This window comes from Toxorhynchites rutilus, chromosome 2 (genome assembly GCF_029784135.1).
Source record: "Toxorhynchites rutilus septentrionalis strain SRP chromosome 2, ASM2978413v1, whole genome shotgun sequence".
Classification (NCBI taxonomy): Eukaryota; Metazoa; Arthropoda; class Insecta; order Diptera; family Culicidae; genus Toxorhynchites; species Toxorhynchites rutilus.
The window spans coordinates 86,373,860-86,395,685 of NC_073745.1; the positions used below are offsets into that span (position 1 = coordinate 86,373,860).

At 37.4% G+C, this 21,826-nt stretch overlaps 2 protein-coding genes across 7 annotated transcripts in view; one reads left to right on the forward strand and one right to left on the reverse strand.

The window, feature by feature from the left end:
* Nucleotides 1-11,613, reverse strand: part of LOC129770586 (SLIT-ROBO Rho GTPase-activating protein 1-like) — a 288,922-nt gene extending 277,309 nt beyond the window's left edge. The window contains exon 1 of one of the 2 annotated variants that reach the window (XM_055773510.1): nt 11,457-11,613. The gene's annotated coding sequence lies outside the window, so the exon portion shown is untranslated. Of the gene's footprint in view, nt 1-2,728; nt 3,411-11,456 lie in introns of those variants that run through there. The other variant, XM_055773511.1, reaches the window with a different exon arrangement.
* Nucleotides 1-21,826, forward strand: part of LOC129770587 (intraflagellar transport protein 74 homolog) — a 97,679-nt gene that overhangs the window by 65,159 nt on the left and 10,694 nt on the right. Inside the window, exons 1-2 of one of the 5 annotated variants that reach the window (XM_055773516.1) lie at nt 20,752-21,011; nt 21,115-21,232. The exons of 1 other annotated variant lie outside the window; for it this stretch is intronic. In XM_055773516.1, the coding sequence (XP_055629491.1) occupies nt 20,854-21,011; nt 21,115-21,232 (276 nt within the window). In that variant the 5' untranslated portion in view covers nt 20,752-20,853. Of the gene's footprint in view, nt 1-20,751; nt 21,012-21,114; nt 21,233-21,265; nt 21,699-21,782; nt 21,818-21,826 lie in introns of those variants that run through there. 3 more of the 5 variants (XM_055773518.1, XM_055773520.1, XM_055773517.1) reach the window with 3 other exon arrangements.

Genomic DNA, 21,826 nt, shown 5'->3' on the forward strand with positions numbered 1-21,826 from the left:
CTGATATGCTGATACAGTTTCGACTATGTCCCAAAACGATAATGTTTAAGGTTTGAATCCCTAACATGAGACTATTTGTGTTATACCAGGTAGCAATTTGGTTCCAAACACTCAAAATGAGCAAGTCTCGGTTAAATCATGGGTTCGTTATAATCAGGCGAGTCTTTGCAATTTATTAAGACAAAGTTTGTCTATGTCCTCTACTGTCGGAAGCGATATTCATGGTGAAGCGATAACATTTGATGAAATGTTAGAAAAAAGTGTATCGCAACTAATAGATATCAAAATTGATGCAACACATCCAGTAAACAGCTGGTATTCCAATCATCTGGCTAGCCTAAAGTGTCGTCGTGATAGATTGTGTGGTAAGCATAGGCAAGATAGAACAACGCGAAACTGGAATAATTATGTTGCTGCTAGAAATCTATATTCGAGGGTGCTGAGAGAGGCAAAAAATACAATGTTTCAAGAAGAATTGGAATTAAATAAATATGACGGAAGAAAATTAAAAAAAACTACTGAATTCCAAGACGACGAATATAATGAACTTTGATGACATAGAAATAACAGACGAACAAGAAATTGCGAATCGATTGAATGAGTATTTTGTTGATATATACAGGGTTTTCCATTTCGGGCTTCAGAAAGTATACAGCCCTGCGCTGACAACCGTTTGACATAGCTGTCAACCAAAGCGTCATATCGTTAGTTGAATGTCTGCCATTTTACAATACGGATCGTTTTAGCATCGCACAACGTGTTAATTTTATAGCAAAATGCTGAATTTTCGCATCAAATTTTCTTCAGCGATGAGGCACATTTCGAGCTCGGTGGCTATGTGAACACCCAAAATTTCCGTATATGGGGCTCAGAAAATCCACACGTGATTGTTGAGAGGCCATTGCATCTGCCAAAAGTCACTGTTTGGGGCGCATTATGGTCTGGTGGAGTCATCGGGCCGTATTTCTTTGAAAATGAGGACGGCGAGACGGTAACTGTGAATGGTGAGCGCTATGGCCGCATATTAACCGATTTTTTTTTGCCACAAATTGAAGATATGGCTACGGATGACATGTGGTTTCAGCAGGACGGCACCACGTGCCACACAACACGACCGAACATAGCCATATTGCGAACGAAATTTGAGGGACGCATAATTTCGCGTTTTGGTGATGCCAATTGGCCGTCCAGATCATGCGATTTGAACCCGTTAGACTTTTTTTTGTGGGGTTATGCGAAAGACCGTGTCTATGCCAACTCTCCGCAAACTCTTGAACATTTGGAAGACAACATTCGTGAAGTTATGACCGAGATACCGCCCCATATATGCCGAAAAGTCATCGAAAATTACGTGTTCCGGATCAAGGTGTGCGAGGAAGCCCTAGGTGGACATTTGAATGATGTTGTATTTCACACATAATGGCATAAACCAAACTTTAATTTGAAATAAATGTTTCATCGAAATTCGAATTCTAAGTGTGTTTTATTTCAATTTACTTTCGGAATTTAAAGTTGGAAAACCCTGTACAAACCATGGAAAATGCCACTGTAGAAATTTATAATAGAAATAGGGTAAATGATCTTGGTTTGTCCAGTCGAAAATATGATCATGGTTTGCCCACTTTTTTGAATGCTCTAATTCAGCGCTCCTGTGTCAAATAAGGCCTTCGAATGTTTCGAAACATATAAATGAAATTGCCTTTTACATGATTTATAGTAGTTTGATAGTATATTTTTACGAAATCACATGTTTTAAAGGATTATAAAATACACCTTCTATTTGTGTCAATGCGCCCCTCATTCGAGCTAACTTTTAATCGATCACTAGATGTATTTGGCACGTATTCAGACCTTTTCTGGATTACAACACTTATAAATATTGTAAACATCATGCTTGCTCACCATTTGTATCGGATTTACATAGCTAAACCATTAAATTAACGCATTTTGATGAACTCAATTCTGATCATGAGTTGTCCAATTCAATAATGTTGTTTTGTCCACATCATTTCTATAGCAACCGCTTGGCGCGCTGCAGTTTGTTTATGTTTGTTTATGGTGTGCTTCGCGCATAGCAGAAGTATGGTTTTTCTGTGTTGATTGTGTTGAGGTGAACACTTCTAAAATGCCCAAGAAAAGGCAATATTCTGAAGAAAGCCTAAATTGAGAATGAATCAATATGATGACAGTAAACTCAAGCAATGATAAATGCAACATCTAATTGTGAATTCGAATGTTTTCATTCAAATATGGAGATTTCTAAAACCGGACAGACCATGATCATTTTTTTGGGCAAACCATGATCAGAGGTGGTCAAACCATGATCATAATTCTTCTTTAAGGAAAATCGTTAAAAAACATAAAAATTTGAATAATTTCAACACCTTATGATAGTATTAGCAACTAGAGACTTGGGGCTTTTCAACAAACCCAAACTCGTATCGATTATGTGCGATTTTCATGAAGAAAAATCGATTTGCATTTACTAGTTGCGTAAAAACACCCCAAATTGGACAAACCAATATCATTTACCCTACAATCCATTTATAAGATCGCAAAGTAAACAAGTGTGTGCTCATACCTCGTCAGTATATCGTTACACACCTAAACTCACTCCAAACGATTGAGCGATCGTTTTCGCTCCATTAAATTTGATTAATAAAAAATTTTTTAAAAATTTGCCGTCAGAGCTCGCTTTCGCTCCCACACCGACTAATTAGCATCATACCTATTCCTTCTCCATCGACATTCTCAACATTCTCGTCTAGTTTTCAGTCCGACAACGCTTGGCGTAACACAAAACTGGATCACACGGCTCCCAACGATCCGGAACCAAACAAATATCGGAAAGTGTGGTGTTCGTTCTCGTTTTTTTTATCTCTTCTCTTATGAGTCTACCACTTGTAAAGAAGCGTTGAGTGCTAGTATTTGTTTTTCTTCTTCTAAAATCACTTTCACGAATATGCACACCGCTTGTTACCGCCGATGATAGCAGACACTTGTTTTTTCCCTGTTTTCTTTACTTTCCTCTTCTGCACACCAACGCAAACACTTTTATTTGGCAACGCCCTCACTCGGTGTGCCCACAACACAACAGGGAAGATATTTTTAGCAGAATACCTCTAAAAACAGCACGATAATAAATTGCTATTTAGCATATCCGGACGCGCCACGATCAGTTCTCCGCAACCCCGACCGACAGCTTTCGACACTTGGCACTCACTGCAATGGCTTCATGACGGTGACGGTGGTTTTCTCACCTGCTAGAACACACACAGGGCGTCACTACTTGTGAAATAATCTACTTCGAACTAATTAAGTCAATAGTTTACGCACACCGCAAATCGAGCTTGAATGCAACACTCACTCACGCGAGTTTTTTCTTCACGGCGCAGCTCTCGACGCTAAGGACCGGGAGAAACAAACGTTCACGCACGGCTAATTTTCCGATCCGACTGAGTGCGGAAGAAAATACGACAACTTTTGAGTAAGGGAGAAAGAGCCCACGTTTGCGCACCTTCTTCATACGGAGGAGAGAAGAACAGACAAAAAAAAACAAACTTCTAGCGAGAAAAAACATATTCACCTATAGTCGCGAGGTGACTGTCGCACAATTTCCTCAAATCTTCCTGTGACCATTTCTCGATCTCAGCTCAGCGAAAGGGGCGCGTTGATGGAAACATCTCACAGACACCTTGCGCAAAGGTTTCTTTGGATGGCGAAATTGGTGGACCCCTGACCTTTTAAGTTTCATTTGTTTCCTCGCCTCCAATGTTTCTCAATAGCAGCACCATTCAACCTACACAAGGTTTGCACGTCCCTACGAAAGGTACTCTTTGCAATCCTCTGCAGCACGATAAGCCGCTTAAAGATACTTTCAGAAACAGGTAGAATAGTGATACACATGAACGTGGAGAACGACACGCGAACGCTTAGCCCTTATGATTTCTAAGTGAGTTCGAATGGAGTAGCCAAACTAAAATTGCGCTGAAGGTGATCAATATCAGCCTGTGCAGGCCTTTTCATTCTGAAACAAGAATATTAATGGGTTCTTGGATAATTATTATCTCAGTATAAGTCGGCTACCAGTTTGTATTCAAAACAAGTTCAATAGCTCTACTAGTATGGAACACTCAAATTGTAACCATAGTTTTACTCATTTATCTGGTTCCAAATCAGAAGAATATCAATGACAATAACTCTACCAGTCGAAGGACTCGATGACAGATCAATATAACTAGTAATTAAACCCCGTTAGAACGGTTTGCGATACGTGAAGTAATTGAGCAATTAACGACTAGACAAGTATTCAACTACTAGTCATGCTATTACCTGTCACACTTTGGTGGAACGGTTGATTGTTTCAGCATTCTAGTTTATTGAAAGATACCACTTCTTCAGTGAACATTGAGACGTTGAAAAAAAATCATCCAACATTGTTTGAACTTCAAGGTTAATTTAATTATTCAGCTTTGATGGATTTTAAAAATCTGTAGCATTGTTTATATCCTCATACATGTTATTAAATGAGCTTGAAATTTTCATTAAATGTGATATCCATCAATACTGGTACAGCATTCAGTCAAGCGAGGGGCGAGTTTGTGTATAATATACTAGCTGACCCGGCAAACTTCGTCCCACCCAAAATTTGTTTTTTGTTATCAATACTTTCAAACATTCACGTTTTCTTACTAAGCGCAAGTTCATAAGTCCAATCGCAGAACTGTTCATTGATTGATCTTCTAATCGACCCCGTTGAATTTACCTTTTACTAAAAAATTCCTAGTACTTCTACCAAAACTCATCATTATAATATCACATTATTTTCAGACACAATTCTCGTTCAAGATTTTTCAACCACTTGTAAGTAACATGTAACGGAGAAACATGGAAGAAATGTTTCAGGGCGTCGACTCAAAACCCGAAAAAAGTTTCCCTGATATTCCCTGATTTTCCAGCATTTTTTCAAAAAAATTCCAGATGTAGCCTAGTAATCAAGTTTTCTATTCGTTCTATAGTTGTAGTTCTTAAAATATTTATGACCTGGAACAATGTTTTTTTTCTGATCGACTCTCGATATTTTCCAATGAATGAATTGTTTGTAATTTTTAATTTATTTAATTTTTATTTCTAAGTTAAACGACGACTGAGAGGCGTAGTAAAAGATAAGAAACTGAATTTATCAATACAGTTCAAAATTGTCTTCAATGAAAATGACACAACCAGTCATTTTCATTTTGATTTGGATCGATCTCATGAAATTGTCATGATTCTACCGAAACGATTTTTTTTTTTGCAATTTTTCAGCTTTCTTCTATGCGTTTTCCGAAATTTTCTTAGTTTCACCTCGGGAGATTTCGCTTGTGCCTCTCGTAGGCGTTTAATTAACTTTGATTCATTTAACGCAAAAGCTTCCTTCTTTCGACTTTCGTTGTCTTCTAGATAAAGAGTAATAGAAATATTTCTCGAGTAGAGGACGCAAATGAATCCTATCTCCTGATGATGAACGAGTTATTTTGCGAATATTGCGGAAGAACCCTATAACAAGCATTCCTAAATTGTCTATCGAAGTAGCTGGCATCATTGGAAGACCTGTCAGCGCAGATACTGTCCGGAAAGCAGCATACAGGGACAATCTGAGAAATCGTGTTCCCGTAAAAAATATTTCATCTCAAAAGTGAATATGAAAAAAACGACTACAGTTTGCTAAGGCATATGTAAATAACCTAAGGATTTCTGGAACAAGGTCTTTTATACGGATGAGCCGAAAACCAATATCTTTGAATCGACTGGAAGACAAATGTGGAGGAAATCAGGATCGATGCTCCTGGTTCAGCATTTGGTTCCCACAGTAAAACACGGCAGCAGCAGTCAGCAGTCAGTCAGTATGGTACATTGGCGGCTTCTGGATCTGGAACCATAGAGTTTATCGATTAGGCGTTGGACAAGATGGCTTAATTGATATTCCTGAAACATAACCTGTAGTCTCCCGTTCAGAAATTGGGACTCCCTCATGATTACTATTTTCTACAGAATAATGACCCGAAGCAAACTGACTTCATGGTGTGGATATGCCTGCTCTACAATATCCCAGTCAACTCCAAAAACTTATTAACTATAAGCATTTCGAAATGCAATGTAATATCGTTTCATCGGAAATTGAATCCGATTACCTACGACTACAACATCTCCAGCCAACCTCTTGTACGCGTTAATCATATACGTGACCTGGGAGTTATCCTTGATTCAGGACTCACGTTCCGCCTTCATTACGATGGAATCATCGCAAAAGCCAATAGACAATTAGGTTTCATTTTTAAAATAGCCAACGAATTTCGCGATCCTCATTGCCTTCGATCACTGTATTGTGCACTTGTACGCTCGATTTTAGATTCAAATGCTATCGTGTGGTGTCCATATCATAGCACCTGGATAAATAGAATCGAGTCAGTACAAAGAAAGTTCGTGAGAAATGCTCTACGCAACCTTCCTTGGCGAGATCCCGTTAATTTACCACCGTATGAACATCGATGTAGGCTGCTTGGACTTGATACACTGGAACGTAGGAGATCTGTCGCTCAAGCTGTATTTGTTGCGAAAAATTTGTTGGGTGAAACCGATGCAGCGGAAATATTGTCACAATTCAACGTTTACGCACCGGAGAGAGTTCTAAGACGAAGAGACTTCCTACTACTTGATGCACGTAATGCAGGTTATGGACAACACGACCCAATCAGATTTATGGCGGCAAGGTTTAACGAAGTTTATGAGCATTTCGACTTCAATACTTCAGTGGCAATATTTCAGCGCAGACTGTTGAGCAGAAGATATTAACTCTACCGTTTGATTTTATTTTTTGATCACTTGATGTGCAATATGTTTTTATGTATGTTCTAGTTCAACTTAACTGTTTATTGTAAATTTATTGTTATTTTATTGTTTTTCAAACACGAAAAGATATGAGGTTTTTATGCCCTCATGAGTACGTTAACTCGAAAGGGCTTTTCCTCATCATGAAACATTTCATTAAGGCATCAAGCTAGATGGAAATAAATAAATAAATAAATAAATAAACTCAAAACACCCCCGCAATTGAACACTATTGAGTATATATGGTGGGAAATCAAGAACCATCTGAAGGACAAAAATCCAGGGAATGAAGCGGAACTCAAAACGACGCGTACGGAGATCTGGGAGGCACTTCCGTCTACAGTGACCAGATATCTCGCCTCGATGCTTGCAGGAAGTGCTGGACGCCAAAGGGGGACCATACCAAATACTAGGGGATTGATTTTTGTTATCTGTTAACATTTCTGAACTGATTTCAATTTTCTTTTAAAGAAAAACTTGAACTGTACACTCAATTTTGCCACGTCTTAATTGGAGATTTTTTGTTTTGTATTTCAAATATGAAGTAGAAATGTGACCATTTCAATTTTTTTAATTTATAACATTTAATTATTTACTTTTTAACCCCGAAAAAACCCAAAAATAACAAACAATACGAGGTGTGTACTCAATTTTGAGATTGACTGTATATTTCCCAGCGCTGTTTATCCTTCTGAAGAACTAAGTTCAACTACAGACACCTACACCTACCAAAAGAGAGTCAAACTAGTCAAATACAATTTATGTTGGTATCATGAACTCTCTATTACTGCAATAATCAAAATTCTAATTGGCGGAATTTATTTTTTTCCAGATTGGTGACGAAATCCCCGAATATTCCCTGATTTTCCCTGACACTGTTTGAATTCCCTGATATTCTCTGATTTTCAAGGATTTTCCAGGTAGTCGACACCCTGTGTTTTATACAGAAAATATGATAGAATAAAGACATCCCTAAATCGTTAAATTCCTTCCTCGAGTTCTGCTCTAATCAACACATCCGGCGATTTTTTTTTGTATAGATGGAAGAAGATATAGGAGTGCGTTTCATCACATTAAAATCCATTTCCAGTTTCGAGCAAAGATCAACTTCGCTAGCGCAAACATCAAATGGACTAACAGTCCTTTTTCGTTTCCGAAAATTTTCAATAGTCAGGGCGGGTTTAGACCAGGGGTTAGACATCAATTGAATATAGGCTACCCAAAATCAAAATCAACATGGCGTCATTTGTTTACCAACATATCTTTTACGAGCATTGAAATCGAAAAATGCGCTGCTTTATTCTAACTGCATGAGCGATTTTTATGTTTCGGTTTCACATGGAGGTGTTCACATTTAACATGGAGTTTAAAGTTAGTCACTATTCGACTATATAACCGGACCGAGTTGTAAACAACAGTAATTGATAGAACCAAAATGTCAGTGAACCGCAGCAATATTGGGTACACTGGCAATATGAGGGATTTGACGTTTTAGTCGTACCCCTGGTTTAGACTAGGGATATATTCATGTGAAGAAATATGATGAGATTTATAGAAATCGCATCAACCGTTTACACTAGCGCGAACTTATATAATGAATATATTCATATTTTCGGTGAATTTATTCACCTCACTGCATCCAACTTCAGTGATTTCTCACCAGTGAGAAATTCACAAGCGTTTACAATAATTCGCTGAATTTATTCAAGTTATATATACCTCGAATAAATGTATCATATTTATTCTCACCCGTTTACACCTATTTTCACGTGGATAAATCCATCTATAGCTATAGATCTCCCTAATGTAAACCCGCCATCATGTTTGGTTGGAATATTATTGGTTGAAATATGTTTATTTTTATGGGACCCCCTCTCCTTTCCAGAGAAGGGAGGGGTGTCATACCATTATAGAAACATTTCTCATACCCAAAAACCCTCACATACCAAATTGTGCTTGATTAGTTCTCGAGTTATGCAGAATTTTGTGTTTCGTTTGAATGCTAGACGCCGCTTTTTTGAAACTTTTTTAAAATCTAAAAATTTGTCCTACCATGGAAAAAAAGTTTTATTGAAACTTTAGAAGGTATGGTCCAGCGGGAACATTCCCAATTGCTGGAAGGAAGGGTTGAAAGTTTCACTCCCGAAACCAGATAGAAAACGACATGCTCAAAAGAATTTCCGACCTATAACTCTTTTTTGAGTTGTGTCGGAAAAGTTCTAGAAAGTAGAGATGTGCCATCCGCTCATGAGCTGTTCCGAAGAATCGACTCTTTGAAGTGAGTTGACGCGGAACAGCTCGCAAAAAAAATCAAACAGCTCTTCAGCTCACTTTGATGATGATGAAGGAGAGAAAAGAGCTGTAGAATTGAAGAGAGTGTGTGAGCTGTAAGATTCAAATGAACTGACCGTCTCTCGCTCTTCGTGTTAAGACATCAGTTTAGTTTCATTTGTCCCTCGTCTTTTCAACTGTTATATTCGCGTTGACGGCATTGAGCTTTGTTTACCAGTTTAGGGGGCGCCAAAAATAATAATTGGCTCTCAGGCAGAATGAACACGTTTTTAAAATTCAAATTATTAATGAAAATTAACTTCTGTGTATCAAATGAGTATTCTATTTCAATGAAAAACACTTTGTTTGCAGGCGGTGCAAAAATCTCATAAGATTTTTTTTTTTTTGAAGAAAACTTTCTATTGTAATGTAAAGCCGCAGTAAAAATGTCGGAAATGTTGTACTCGCCGAGTCTGTTGTAAATAATAGTCTGGAATACGTGTTTCAAGTAATTAATAATATGGTGTGAAAAATTTCATTTGAATTTTAACATTTTCAAACTGGCTTCGTGGCTATCGAGTTTGGGACCCAAATTGAAAGTCGGCACTGACAACTGAGCTGAAGAGCTGTTCATAAAGAACAGCTCATTTAGATGAGCTGATATGATCAGAGCTGTTCATCATGATGAGCTGATTTGCACACCTCTACTAGAAAGGACAGCGAATCGACGCTTAAAGACCTTCTTAGATTCTAATAAGCTGCTTGATCCAAGATAGTTCGCTTTTCGAGCGGGAAATTGCACAGAAGATCATCTTGAAGAATTAAAGGGAGGAGTAAAGGAAATTGGGGTTTTGGAAAAAAAATTGTTGATGCCAAATGTCTTAAAATGGCATGAAACGTCGAGATCTAGTCTCATCTCGAACGTTTCATGCGTTACTTACTATGTATTAGAGATAGGAAATTGCGCCACGTAGGTGGAGGGGGTCCAAAATCCGGATTTTTAGCGTTATGAATTTGTGCACGTCATATGTACATCAAATCAATTTCTTTGTACATTGATATTCTGAGTAAATTAAATCAACAATGAGCTTCCTTAATCACTCCGGGCAACATAATGACTATGACTTTTTTCTATTTCAGTTTTGTTGTTTTGATTTTCGTAACATATTTTTTCCCAATCTGCTCGGAAGTAATCTTTTTACTGCTGCACAAAGCACACAGCAACGAATGCAGCGAACAAAATACAACAAAAGATACTCCGAATCCAGTTCCGCGCATCATTAAACGGTGTTTTATGTTGTTCTTGTTGTTGATGATGGAAGGAAGAGAGAACACAAGAAAAATCAACAGCGGGGGTGAATTAATGAACAGCAAAGAAAGCATTTCAGCAGAGGGCCGAATGTGTTTTCTTCTGTGTGCAAAGAAAAACACAACAGTCTTTTCTGAGAAATATTAACTTCGAACGAAATGAATAAAGAAAAATATTCAAATTGTGTTCGTATCTTTGTATTTATCCATATCAAGTGTCGTTGAGTAATGACGAAACTGAGAGAAGAGGTCTGCTATCCATCAGATTCAATATAATACGTCAAATTGCGCGTGACTCTGAAAGATGATGATGAAAATGGGATTTGGACTGTTTATTTTAACGCCCAATTCGATATTGTTTCAAGAAGTTCTTTCGGTAACATTAGAGAATTGAAATTGAAATAAGGCCACACATGTTAGCGTATGATTATCAAATCGGTGCAACAAAACAGGCCCATCTCCGATGCCATAACGCATCTCATAATGATAATAAAAATAAGGCTTATCAGTGAATGCAGTTGTTATTGCCCTGAGCAGTGACCTCGTACGTTTGCCGTCGATTTTATGAATGAAAATACAGTTTGTAATTATATTGAATGAAATGGATGAAAATATTATGAGAGCAACTATATAAATCACAAATATAGTTTATATCACGAAATTTAATAGATTTCCATCTCAGTTGTTCGTTGTTTGGGACAAAGTAGAAATCATTAGCGATGATAAACAATAGAACACCACCAACAAAACCGTCCTAAATAACGAACTGCATTGTCTCTAATCAGAGACCACTGTTTCGGGGGGAAAGAACCGTATGCGAAATGAACATGTGTTGCGCGCGCATATTGTTATCATACAATTTCAATTTCAATCAAATCGTATCCAGACGGCTAGACAAACTAGCAAAAAAAATAAATCAATGCTTGCCGGCAAAACAATCATCGTTTCGTGTCAGCTTCCAAACAATTTGGAGGGTCGTTAATAAAACTGAACAGGAATAAACTTACCGTAGTCAGCGTGAAGCAAGTTAGTAATAATTCCGAGGTGCACTTTAAACAACACTGAAGCTTATATAGTGAACCACTTCGCGAATTCTAACCGGATCTAAACTAAACAAAATTACGTTTCGCACATCACGAGAAACGTGTGCTTCAGTAATGTCCGTTGGGTTGATACGAGACCGGTCACAAACACTGTTGCACAACGCAAAGGCTGTTGACTTCGTCGCTAGGGACAAGTGGCACGTGTTTTGGTATTTTCGTGCAACCATTGGGTCATTCAAAAAATATTCACGGGTTTTCGTTCCATTATCGAAGAGGCTGTCCACATACCACGTGGACAGAAAAAAATGATTTAAGACATCCCTCCTCCCCCTCCGTGAACAAGCGTGGAAATTTTCTATACCACTCCCCCTGTTGACCACGTGGACATTCCTTCTCTTCTTGGAAACGAAATTCGAGAAAAAAAATGTATTGTGCATAAATCCCATTTTAAGTTCGTTTCTATTTTTTATTCTATGTTTTTGATAGAAAAAAAATTTTGATATTGATAAAAATTTTGGCTTTATTAGTAATGGCGGTTTGTTCTCAATTTTTTTGTTTGTTCCGTAACATTGCCCGTGAAGTTATTTGTATCGCAGTTTAGTTAGAAACATCACTTGTGAATCTAATCCCGGACACGTTCAATTGTAAATCAACGTAAGCTGGCTGAACTGTTTCAGTGTTCAAGTTGAGATGTTGTATAAGTTTTCGATTGAAATGGAGTACCGTTCTGAATCATATTTCGGACACTTTGTTCAAATATCTTGAAATTATTCAGAGTGATCCCTTGGTTTCACGATCACTTCATTTGAGAATAACATTTGAATTATGACATAGTAGGAAAAAAGTCACAGGAGGGTTGTGTCCGAGACACGACCGCATAGTTGACGTAGGATTCCGTTAGGCTATCTGTTGATTTTGGATATGTTTGAAGAATTATATCGTTAAACTCTTTGATAATGATTTGGTGGCTCTGAAAAGGGACGTTTTGTTTGGTTGTTGGGTATTGTTTGTTTACTCCACCAGTGTTTACCGAGTGATGATAGCAGAAGGATGGTAAACAGTCGTTAGATGGTGCGTATCAAATAAAAGACACCGAAGTGGAATGAGATATGATTAAAACCACCCTCTGTAATCCTAGAAGAGATGCCTCCTGTGTTATGTATGGATGAAATAAAGAAAAAAAAAACCCAATGTAATATAAAATAATTACCAATACCGAACACAATTATCAATTTTTCTCATCAATAAAAACATGTTACATTAATATAGAGAAAACATATTTGAAATGGAAAAGGTAATTTTCTTTAATAATTTTTACTTTCTGAGTGTTTATTCAACCCAATGCGAATTTTAATTGGACTAACAACACCTAATACTATATGTAGAGCATATGGGAAATCACTTTTTCTACTGATTCTTCATTTTTCCAATTTTTCTCGCAGTATAAACTTTCCTTGGGTGAAAATGAACACAACAAAACAGACAGCTTAAACCAAACGACTCGTTCTCGACCTTGGTGTTTATTTATGAAAATTTAAATGAATCGTTTCATATATCAAGTCATTTTTAACACAACTCTTAGGGCGATTACACATTATCCGGTTTCCGCCGGACCGGTTAGAATCCCAAATGGCAAATTTCGATCGTACCAACCTCTTCACGGCGCCGTGATACAGCCGTCCACTGCGACTGCAATGTCCGGTGACCGGATAAGCATTATACGCGATGACAGTAGTATTGTGTTGACGTCTGGTACAGACACCGGTTTGGGAAAGTAAATCATTCTCTATGAGAATATCAGACCTTAAGACAGTTAAATTGTTCAAATTTTTAATGAAAATTTATATTATATTTATTACTTTATATTATGTGATCAGTTAAAACTCGTAATACTGATTCTTACTTAACCATTTTTGTATAATTTTCTTGATATTGTCATTAAAACTCATCATTGTAATATAAAATTATTAACAAACACAATTCTTGTTCAGGGGGTTTTCATCACTTACAAAAGAACGTGTAACGTGTAACTCATTAAGAACATATTTCATAAGAAAATGTTAATTTTCATTCATAATTTTAATTTTTAAATATGTGTTAACTGCACCCGAAAATCAATTATCACTATCATTTCCCAAAAGCGGAGCACGAAGCTCCACGCGAATTGACAGTTGTTTTTCATGTCTGTTAGTATTAGTACAATTCAGGCAATTTTTCGCCCCATATATTAGTATGTGTGTGCCGTTTGACGTTTGTTTGTTGATTTTGAAATCAAGCAGAATTTGCAATTGGTATGGACACTGAAATTTTTATTTCGCTTCTTTATTTAGCTGCAGTGGAAAATTTCAGTGATAAAAGTTTCTGCTCAAAGCGAAGCAATGATCACAGGCGGACGAGGTCGTCATGGAGTGTTTTGCCATGGATTGTGTTCAACGGTGTATAGTGTCTTCTGACAATTTAATCGAGCTCTTAAATTAACTTCTGTTTTTGTTTAGCTCACAGCAACTTTCCTCATTTGAAATCGCTACCGAAAGAGTTCGAGGATGTGAAACAAATGTTCAACTGGTTCATCAAGGGATAGATTTTGAGTGACTTCATCCAGCTGAATGTGAAGGTGAGTTTTTGTTAATTTGAACACACCAAAATAGTTCTCTCATCTAGTGTTCCCATTTGGTATACCATACAGTTCGACCTGACCCGGAACACGATCGACGATAAGGTGGCCGCGACTCGGCTCGAAAAACTTAAACCCGAACTGTCCGATCTGTGCTCGGTGATCAAGATGTTCCCCTGCCCGACGCTGAAGCATCGGCTCTGTCAGAACGAAATCACCCAGCTGTTGGCATATCTGATTCGGTCATTCTTCGTCCAGGATCCGCGTATTAATAGCCGTGCTCGATGAATTGCGGCTGAGTGTGTTCTGAACAAGGATCTGCGGAAGCAGCAATGAGATAGTATTTGAAGGAAAAGTATGATGTAATTTGAATCGCAAAGATAATTACTGCAATGGTGAAATAAAAAAAAACACTCTAGAATGATTTTTTGCAAATTTCAAGATAATTACAGGAAGAAAACACATAATACATATAAATAAGTAGTTCCCCTAGCTTGTTACGGAATGTTATTATTATTGGTTCATAAGATTGTACACTTTTATCTAACCGTGTTCTCGAGGCTGTTGAAAAAATATGTGGCAACAGAGCGTGTGGAATAAATCATACACAGTAACTGGACAAAAGTTAGTTTTTGTAATACTGTTGATGACGGCCAATTGTCCAATAAGTTTTTCATGTTCATTGCAAATTTACATTGCCGTCGTTGTGGAAACCGTTGTAGAACCATATGCGCCTAAGATGAAAATTTGTGCTCTGCGAATTACGGAAAAGGTTTGCGAACGTATTCTGAATTGGGTCGTATGTACTCTCCAAGGGTCGCAAATTTGAGCAGGCTCGTAGTTGCCGCAGCAGCTGTGGTTCCAAGATATTCCATATGCAATCTTGTTCATGACCCATCCCAAAATCACCCTCAAAAGGCACATCATGAGAGGGTGAATGCCCTAATCAGCTGCTCATAAACAATAGTAGGAATTCAATAAACACGGGCTCGACCAACTCGGTGTAGTTATACCACAGGCAACAAGAACAATTGGGCTGTCAAACCACTGTATAAACAAATGCATGTATGTGTATGTGAAAGATGTACGGTTTTGTGTAGCGCGAGGTCTCTTTCACATTGTTATCCGGTTATCCGTCCAAACCCAGCGGCGCTTTTTGAAACCGGATAATGTGTAATCGCCCTTACTGTTGGATACAAGAGTGAATTCAATTCGGTGAACCCCCTGGCACAACAAAATTTGCTGCATAGGTCGAATCATTTGGTTTCCGAACTAGACTCACCTATACATAAACATGGAAATAAAAGCAGGAAAGGGAAGGGACAGAAAAGAGAAAAACAATAAATACAAGGGAAAGTATTGTGACTATTGAGGATAAAATTTCAAAATAGTATAGAAGATTAAAAAGGTTCAATAGGAGGCACCCATTACCCAAAAAGAAAGACCCCATCATTACAATTTCGGAAGGATAGGAGCACAAACCTATTATAAAACCCAAAATCCATTCTTATACCAAGTACCAAGAACCAATTGTGAAATAGTGTAGATATTGTGAATTGTAGTTGGTATTGTAAATAAATTAAAGTTGTGTAATTAGCATTGAAACTGAGCGAAGTAGTTTCAAAAATAATTATCATCCGAGTGATTGCGAGGGAGGAACCAGTCCACAGGGCAAGGGCCCTATACCTAGAGAAAACACTTATCATATACAATTTTACACTTACACATGTGCTAAATTTTTCACAATACACGATCGGTCATTGATATTAAATTTCACGAAATAACCAACATTATAGTTCCAAATTTAAATTTCATTTGCTAGAATTAATCATATCACTCACCTTACTTGCAATATAAAAATGCCCCCGACTTGCATATATTTGCAATGCCGATTTCACCTGGGCACCTTGGTTTTGATGTCTCTGTTAATAACCCGCATGTGTCGTCAATTTCGACCAATCAGAAGTGGATATTTCAGTTAGGATAGGGGTTGAGATTTTTCAATTGTTCGATATTTGGTTGCATGATATATATTATTTTATTCAAGGCGAAAAATTGTTATAGAGTGCTGAAATCGTTTGATGCAAAAATTTAATACATCCATCATGAAATTACTGAGCATTAAGCGTTTGAAATTGGACATTGCCGTCGTTGTGGAAACCGTTGTAGAACCATATGCGCCTAAGATGAAAATTTGTGCTCTGCGAATTACGGAAAAGGTTTGCGAACGTATTCTGAATTGGGTCGTATGTACTCTCCAAGGGTCGCAAATTTGAGCAGGCTCGTAGTTGCCGCAGCAGCTGTGGTTCCAAGATATTCCATATGCAATCTTGTTCATGACCCATCCCAAAATCACCCTCAAAAGGCACATCATGAGAGGGTGAATGCCCTAATCAGCTGCTCATAAACAATAGTAGGAATTCAATAAACACGGGCTCGACCAACTCGGTGTAGTTATACCACAGGCAACAAGAACAATTGGGCTGTCAAACCACTGTATAAACAAATGCATGTATGTGTATGTGAAAGATGTACGGTTTTGTGTAGCGCGAGGTCTCTTTCACATTGTTATCAGGTTATCCGTCCAAACCCAGCGGCGCTTTTTGAAACCGGATAATGTGTAATCGCCCTTACTGTTGGATACAAGAGTGAATTCAATTCGGTGAACCCCCTGGCACAACAAAATTTGCTGCATAGGTCGAATCATTTGGTTTCCGAACTAGACTCACCTATACATAAACATGGAAATAAAAGCAGGAAAGGGAAGGGACAGAAAAGAGAAAAACAATAAATACAAGGGAAAGTATTGTGACTATTGAGGATAAAATTTCAAAATAGTATAGAAGATTAAAAAGGTTCAATAGGAGGCACCCATTACCCAAAAAGAAAGACCCCATCATTACAATTTCGGAAGGATAGGAGCACAAACCTATTATAAAACCCAAAATCCATTCTTATACCAAGTACCAAGAACCAATTGTGAAATAGTGTAGATATTGTGAATTGTAGTTGGTATTGTAAATAAATTAAAGTTGTGTAATTAGCATTGAAACTGAGCGAAGTAGTTTCAAAAATAATTATCATCCGAGTGATTGCGAGGGAGGAACCAGTCCACAGGGCAAGGGCCCTATACCTAGAGAAAACACTTATCATATACAATTTTACACTTACACATGTGCTAAATTTTTCACAATACACGATCGGTCATTGATATTAAATTTCACGAAATAACCAACATTATAGTTCCAAATTTAAATTTCATTTGCTAGAATTAATCATATCACTCACCTTACTTGCAATATAAAAATGCCCCCGACTTGCATATATTTGCAATGCCGATTTCACCTGGGCACCTTGGTTTTGATGTCTCTGTTAATAACCCGCATGTGTCGTCAATTTCGACCAATCAGAAGTGGATATTTCAGTTAGGATAGGGGTTGAGATTTTTCAATTGTTCGATATTTGGTTGCATGATATATATTATTTTATTCAAGGCGAAAAATTGTTATAGAGTGCTGAAATCGTTTGATGCAAAAATTTAATACATCCATCATGAAATTACTGAGCATTAAGCGTTTGAAATTGGACATTTTTCACGATGCGATCGATTTTCGTTTTTCAATTTGTACCCCCATATGTTCCCGAAAGACGTAATCCTACGTAAAACGCTGCAATGTGTGGTTCTACACTATTTGACCTGAAACCTTTTAATGGATCGTGTCTCCATTAGCGACTCGCTTTATAAACTCACCGAAAACTCGCAGTTTTCAAGCAAATCATGATGGGCGAAGAAAAGTTTAATCATTTACAACAATGTAAAACAAAACATTTTTTTGGGGCAAGCGAAATGAAATTATATTAGTTATCCCCAAAGCCGATCTTCACCTGAAGGAAGTCATTCTTAGAGTCTGGTGGAATTGATAATTCTGTTTTCTGAATTCATGGAGATGGAAGCCCTGAATCTGTAGAAGACTTACTACCGAACCTGGATTCCACTAGTTCGGAAAACATTGACAGGTTGAGGGATAGACGGAAATCTGCTGCACTTTGTGAAAAACTTCGCTTCAAACCGGACCATCGAAGTAGAAGTTGTGTACCGTTTTGTCTCAAATTCCGAACATTTAATTTTTAAATGTAATTTTATATCTCAAATTCCGAACACTTCATTTTTAAATGTAAACTTATTGAACTTTAATGTTATAAATAATTGAATAATAAGAACCCTGACATTATTTGTGGTATAGGCTTCATTTTCACATCATTTACATGTATCGATACTGTCTATAACTTATAATATTAAGCATTTGCAAAAAAGTTACCGTCAACACCAGCGATAAAATATTGCGTTAGCAAATTCGGAAATTGAATCAAGTTTCGAAGCACAAAATCCAAATTTCTGGGAGTATGATATTTTTCCGAAGAAGAATAGCTAATTGGCTTTGATTTGATGTATCGATCATCTGAATCGGTCTAGAAGCTCAAATGTTATGATTTTTTTTAAATTGAATTTTCGCTGTTCGGAGTTTAAGACAAATGTAATCAAACTTATTTTTAGTTTCTCACCGCGTATTTATAAATTAATTGTATTGTGGACAAATGGAACAAAACGCTCTATTATATCCGAAAACCACATAAATTTCACGAAAAAATACCGTTTTGAGTAATGAGACACTGTTTAATGGCCAACAAAGCTTAAGTGTTCGGAATTTGAGACTATCTTGTATTGTTCTTAGTGTTCGTATTCACCTATGCCGAGGACAACCTTTCAATAGTGGTGGGGCATCAAGCATCAAGATCAAGGCAGCTACCAATGCTATCAGTAAATGGACTGCCGGGCGAGGTTTCCGACTTTAGTGGTAAAAAAGTGGTTACATGGTGGTCAAAATTTACAGCGGGATGCGTTCGGGAGTCCAAATTAACAACGAACGCATCCTCCTCAGTAGATCGTTGAAAATACTGAGAGTGGAGGTCAACTGCAACCCGAATTTCCATTCCCTTGTTGACGAGGTGAAGAAGAAATGTGCCTCCCGGTTTAATTTTTTTTTAAACCATTACCAAAACTCACCGGAGTAATACCCGAATGATTCGTTTACGGATGGCCAAAGATGGTCTCTAATTGACGTGCCTGGCCAGATATAAATTTCACTGCGGTCTATCTTTGACCTGCTACCATCAATACCAACAGTCTTGGTATGCGCTAAAGTAGGGGAACCTCTGTTTGACATCTTCATAGACCTTCGTAGACTAAAACTTCCCAACCAAGCTCCCGGAGTTTCTGGCGAGTCACTACAGACGTGTGTGGCTTTGAATTGTTCTGGAACGCAATACTTCTACTGTAGGTCAATTTTGGCCAGTTTCAAACGGTCCAGTTTTTGACAGTAAAGGTCTAACTTTAGTGTTTGACTATACGTAAGCATCTCATAATGAATGTTGCCTTTTAAGTTCCATCAAATACACAGTAGAACCTTCTTGGCCGTAAACCTTGGTTAGGCCATCGTTTGAGCTGAGCTGCTTCGCCATGCTTTGACCACGATCGTTTACGCACAATATTGTCGTGTGTGACCCATTTCTCATCCCCAGACACCTTCCGTTTCAGAAAAAGGACGATTTCATTTCCATTTTGTTGGTATTCATTAATGTGGGACCCAAACATCGAGCTAATTTTTTGCATCCAGCTTTGCGCAAATAGTTAAAACTGTTTATGGTCGATCTTTATCTTCTTTGGGGAGCTACGATTAATAACATGCCGGTCAACTTCGATTATTTCTTGATTCTATCGACATTCGAAACAATGGATTTATTTTTCCTCAACCTAATATAATTATATAATTCATTGATAGACGCTTGCTAGAATTATTTAGCGCTACTAGATAAAACTTGTTCAGCTTTTGATGGGCTTTTAAAACAAAACAAAATACCGAGATTCAAACATATATTTACATTGATACTACTGCATCAAACCATTTTTCTACCATGAATTTTAAAACCGGTCTTAATTTTTGTCGCTTCATTTTATTTGTTAAGTATGCTTAAAACGCATTTTTAATGAATGACTATTGTTTTAACTACAGATATAATAAATTTCTTCGAACAATGCATATAAATTATTAAAAATGGATTGAAACACTGGATTGGATTTTCTCAAAGTTTTGTCATTTTCTTCTTTTGCTTCTGCAGTGGTATTAATGTTTTGTCGGACACTGTAACTTTATCCAAATAGAATGTTTCGAAAGCTTATTTTGACTTTCAAACGTAGTGAAAAGACATCTGCATGCTGGTGTACGAATTCCGGTTTGAGTCATAGTGTTTCAATATGTTTCATTAATTACGTTTTATCGGAATCATCATATGATTTTTTTATATGATGCATTGTCTTTTCACAAAAACGGTTCGAACGAAAGTCGTTCAACAGTAATGCTTCGAAAATTCTCGATAATACTTTAGAAAACAACTCAACGCTAGGCAAACAAATTATGTGCCAAATTTTGCTATCATTCATCTCCATTTTGCGCTGATTGCGAATTACCCACACTATGAAGAGACAATGGTGCATTTACGTACACCACCACCAATTTTATCAAAACAAACACTCCGTCCACAGACTGCTGGCAACACGGCGATGGTAATATCCGTTACCATGCAAACGAATGAATTTAAAAGCCAAACATTACAAAAAGTCAAAAGTTTTAGTCTGAAAGACAGTGAGCTCTTGAATTGTAGATTTTAAGCGAAAAATAATCATCATTGATGGAAGATTTCAATAACAATTCATCGTCGCGCTCATCCTCCGAGCGACCAACATCGCGACGAGGCGGTGGAATTGGTCCAACAGGAATTTTCAGCTCCTTCAACGATTCATCTTCACCGAGTCCAATCGGAATCCTGAGACCGGGAACGGCAATGAAGTGCGTGCTGCATAGATAAAGATAACACAGATCCAATGAATCAAACATTTGTTGTCCTAAGTAAGTGAAATGTTCGAGATTAATATCAAATTCGTTATTTCAGAGCGCCATCCGCAATCAGAGGAGGCACCGCTAGTCGATTAGTGGCGAACAGTATTCAGTCGACGAATTCCTCTGCTTCAGCGCAAAGAATTGGGACAGCTTTGGGCAATGCTGGGAACGTAAGTATTTTGCTGCATGGGCAATGTTTTGCTTTGGCAGGCGAAATGAGATTTGCCCAAGACGATTATATTGAAGCGGGACAACTCGGTTCACAATCGTCTGAAAATCTGTATTATTTCAAAAATATCAGTGGTGTTCTACCATGTATACTTCAATTGTATATATTTTTTAAGCATGAAAGAAAACAAACAATTTACATTCATCAGTTATTATTTTCCATGTTTCCAAATTTATTTTTCATTGATCAATTTAAAAAACACAAATTAGTCCCCAGGTCATGTCATGTGGAGTCAATCAAATTTATTTTCCAAGTGTATTTTACATGTAAAAATCTTTTTTCTTGCTCCTTTTTTCCGTTCGAAGGAACAAAATGTTTTCGTGACTCGGGCTTTGTTTATTTAAGCCGAACCAAAATTTCGCTAATAAAGTGGCCAGTACGACTAAAAATACGTTGCTCAGTGAAAGGTTGTTCAAATACCATTGAAAATGCTCACATAAGGTTCCATCATCTCCCCTCGGAAACGCTTTTACGAATGCAATGGACGAGTTTTGTTTATACATATAATATAATGTCTCTTCATAGTGTGGATAAT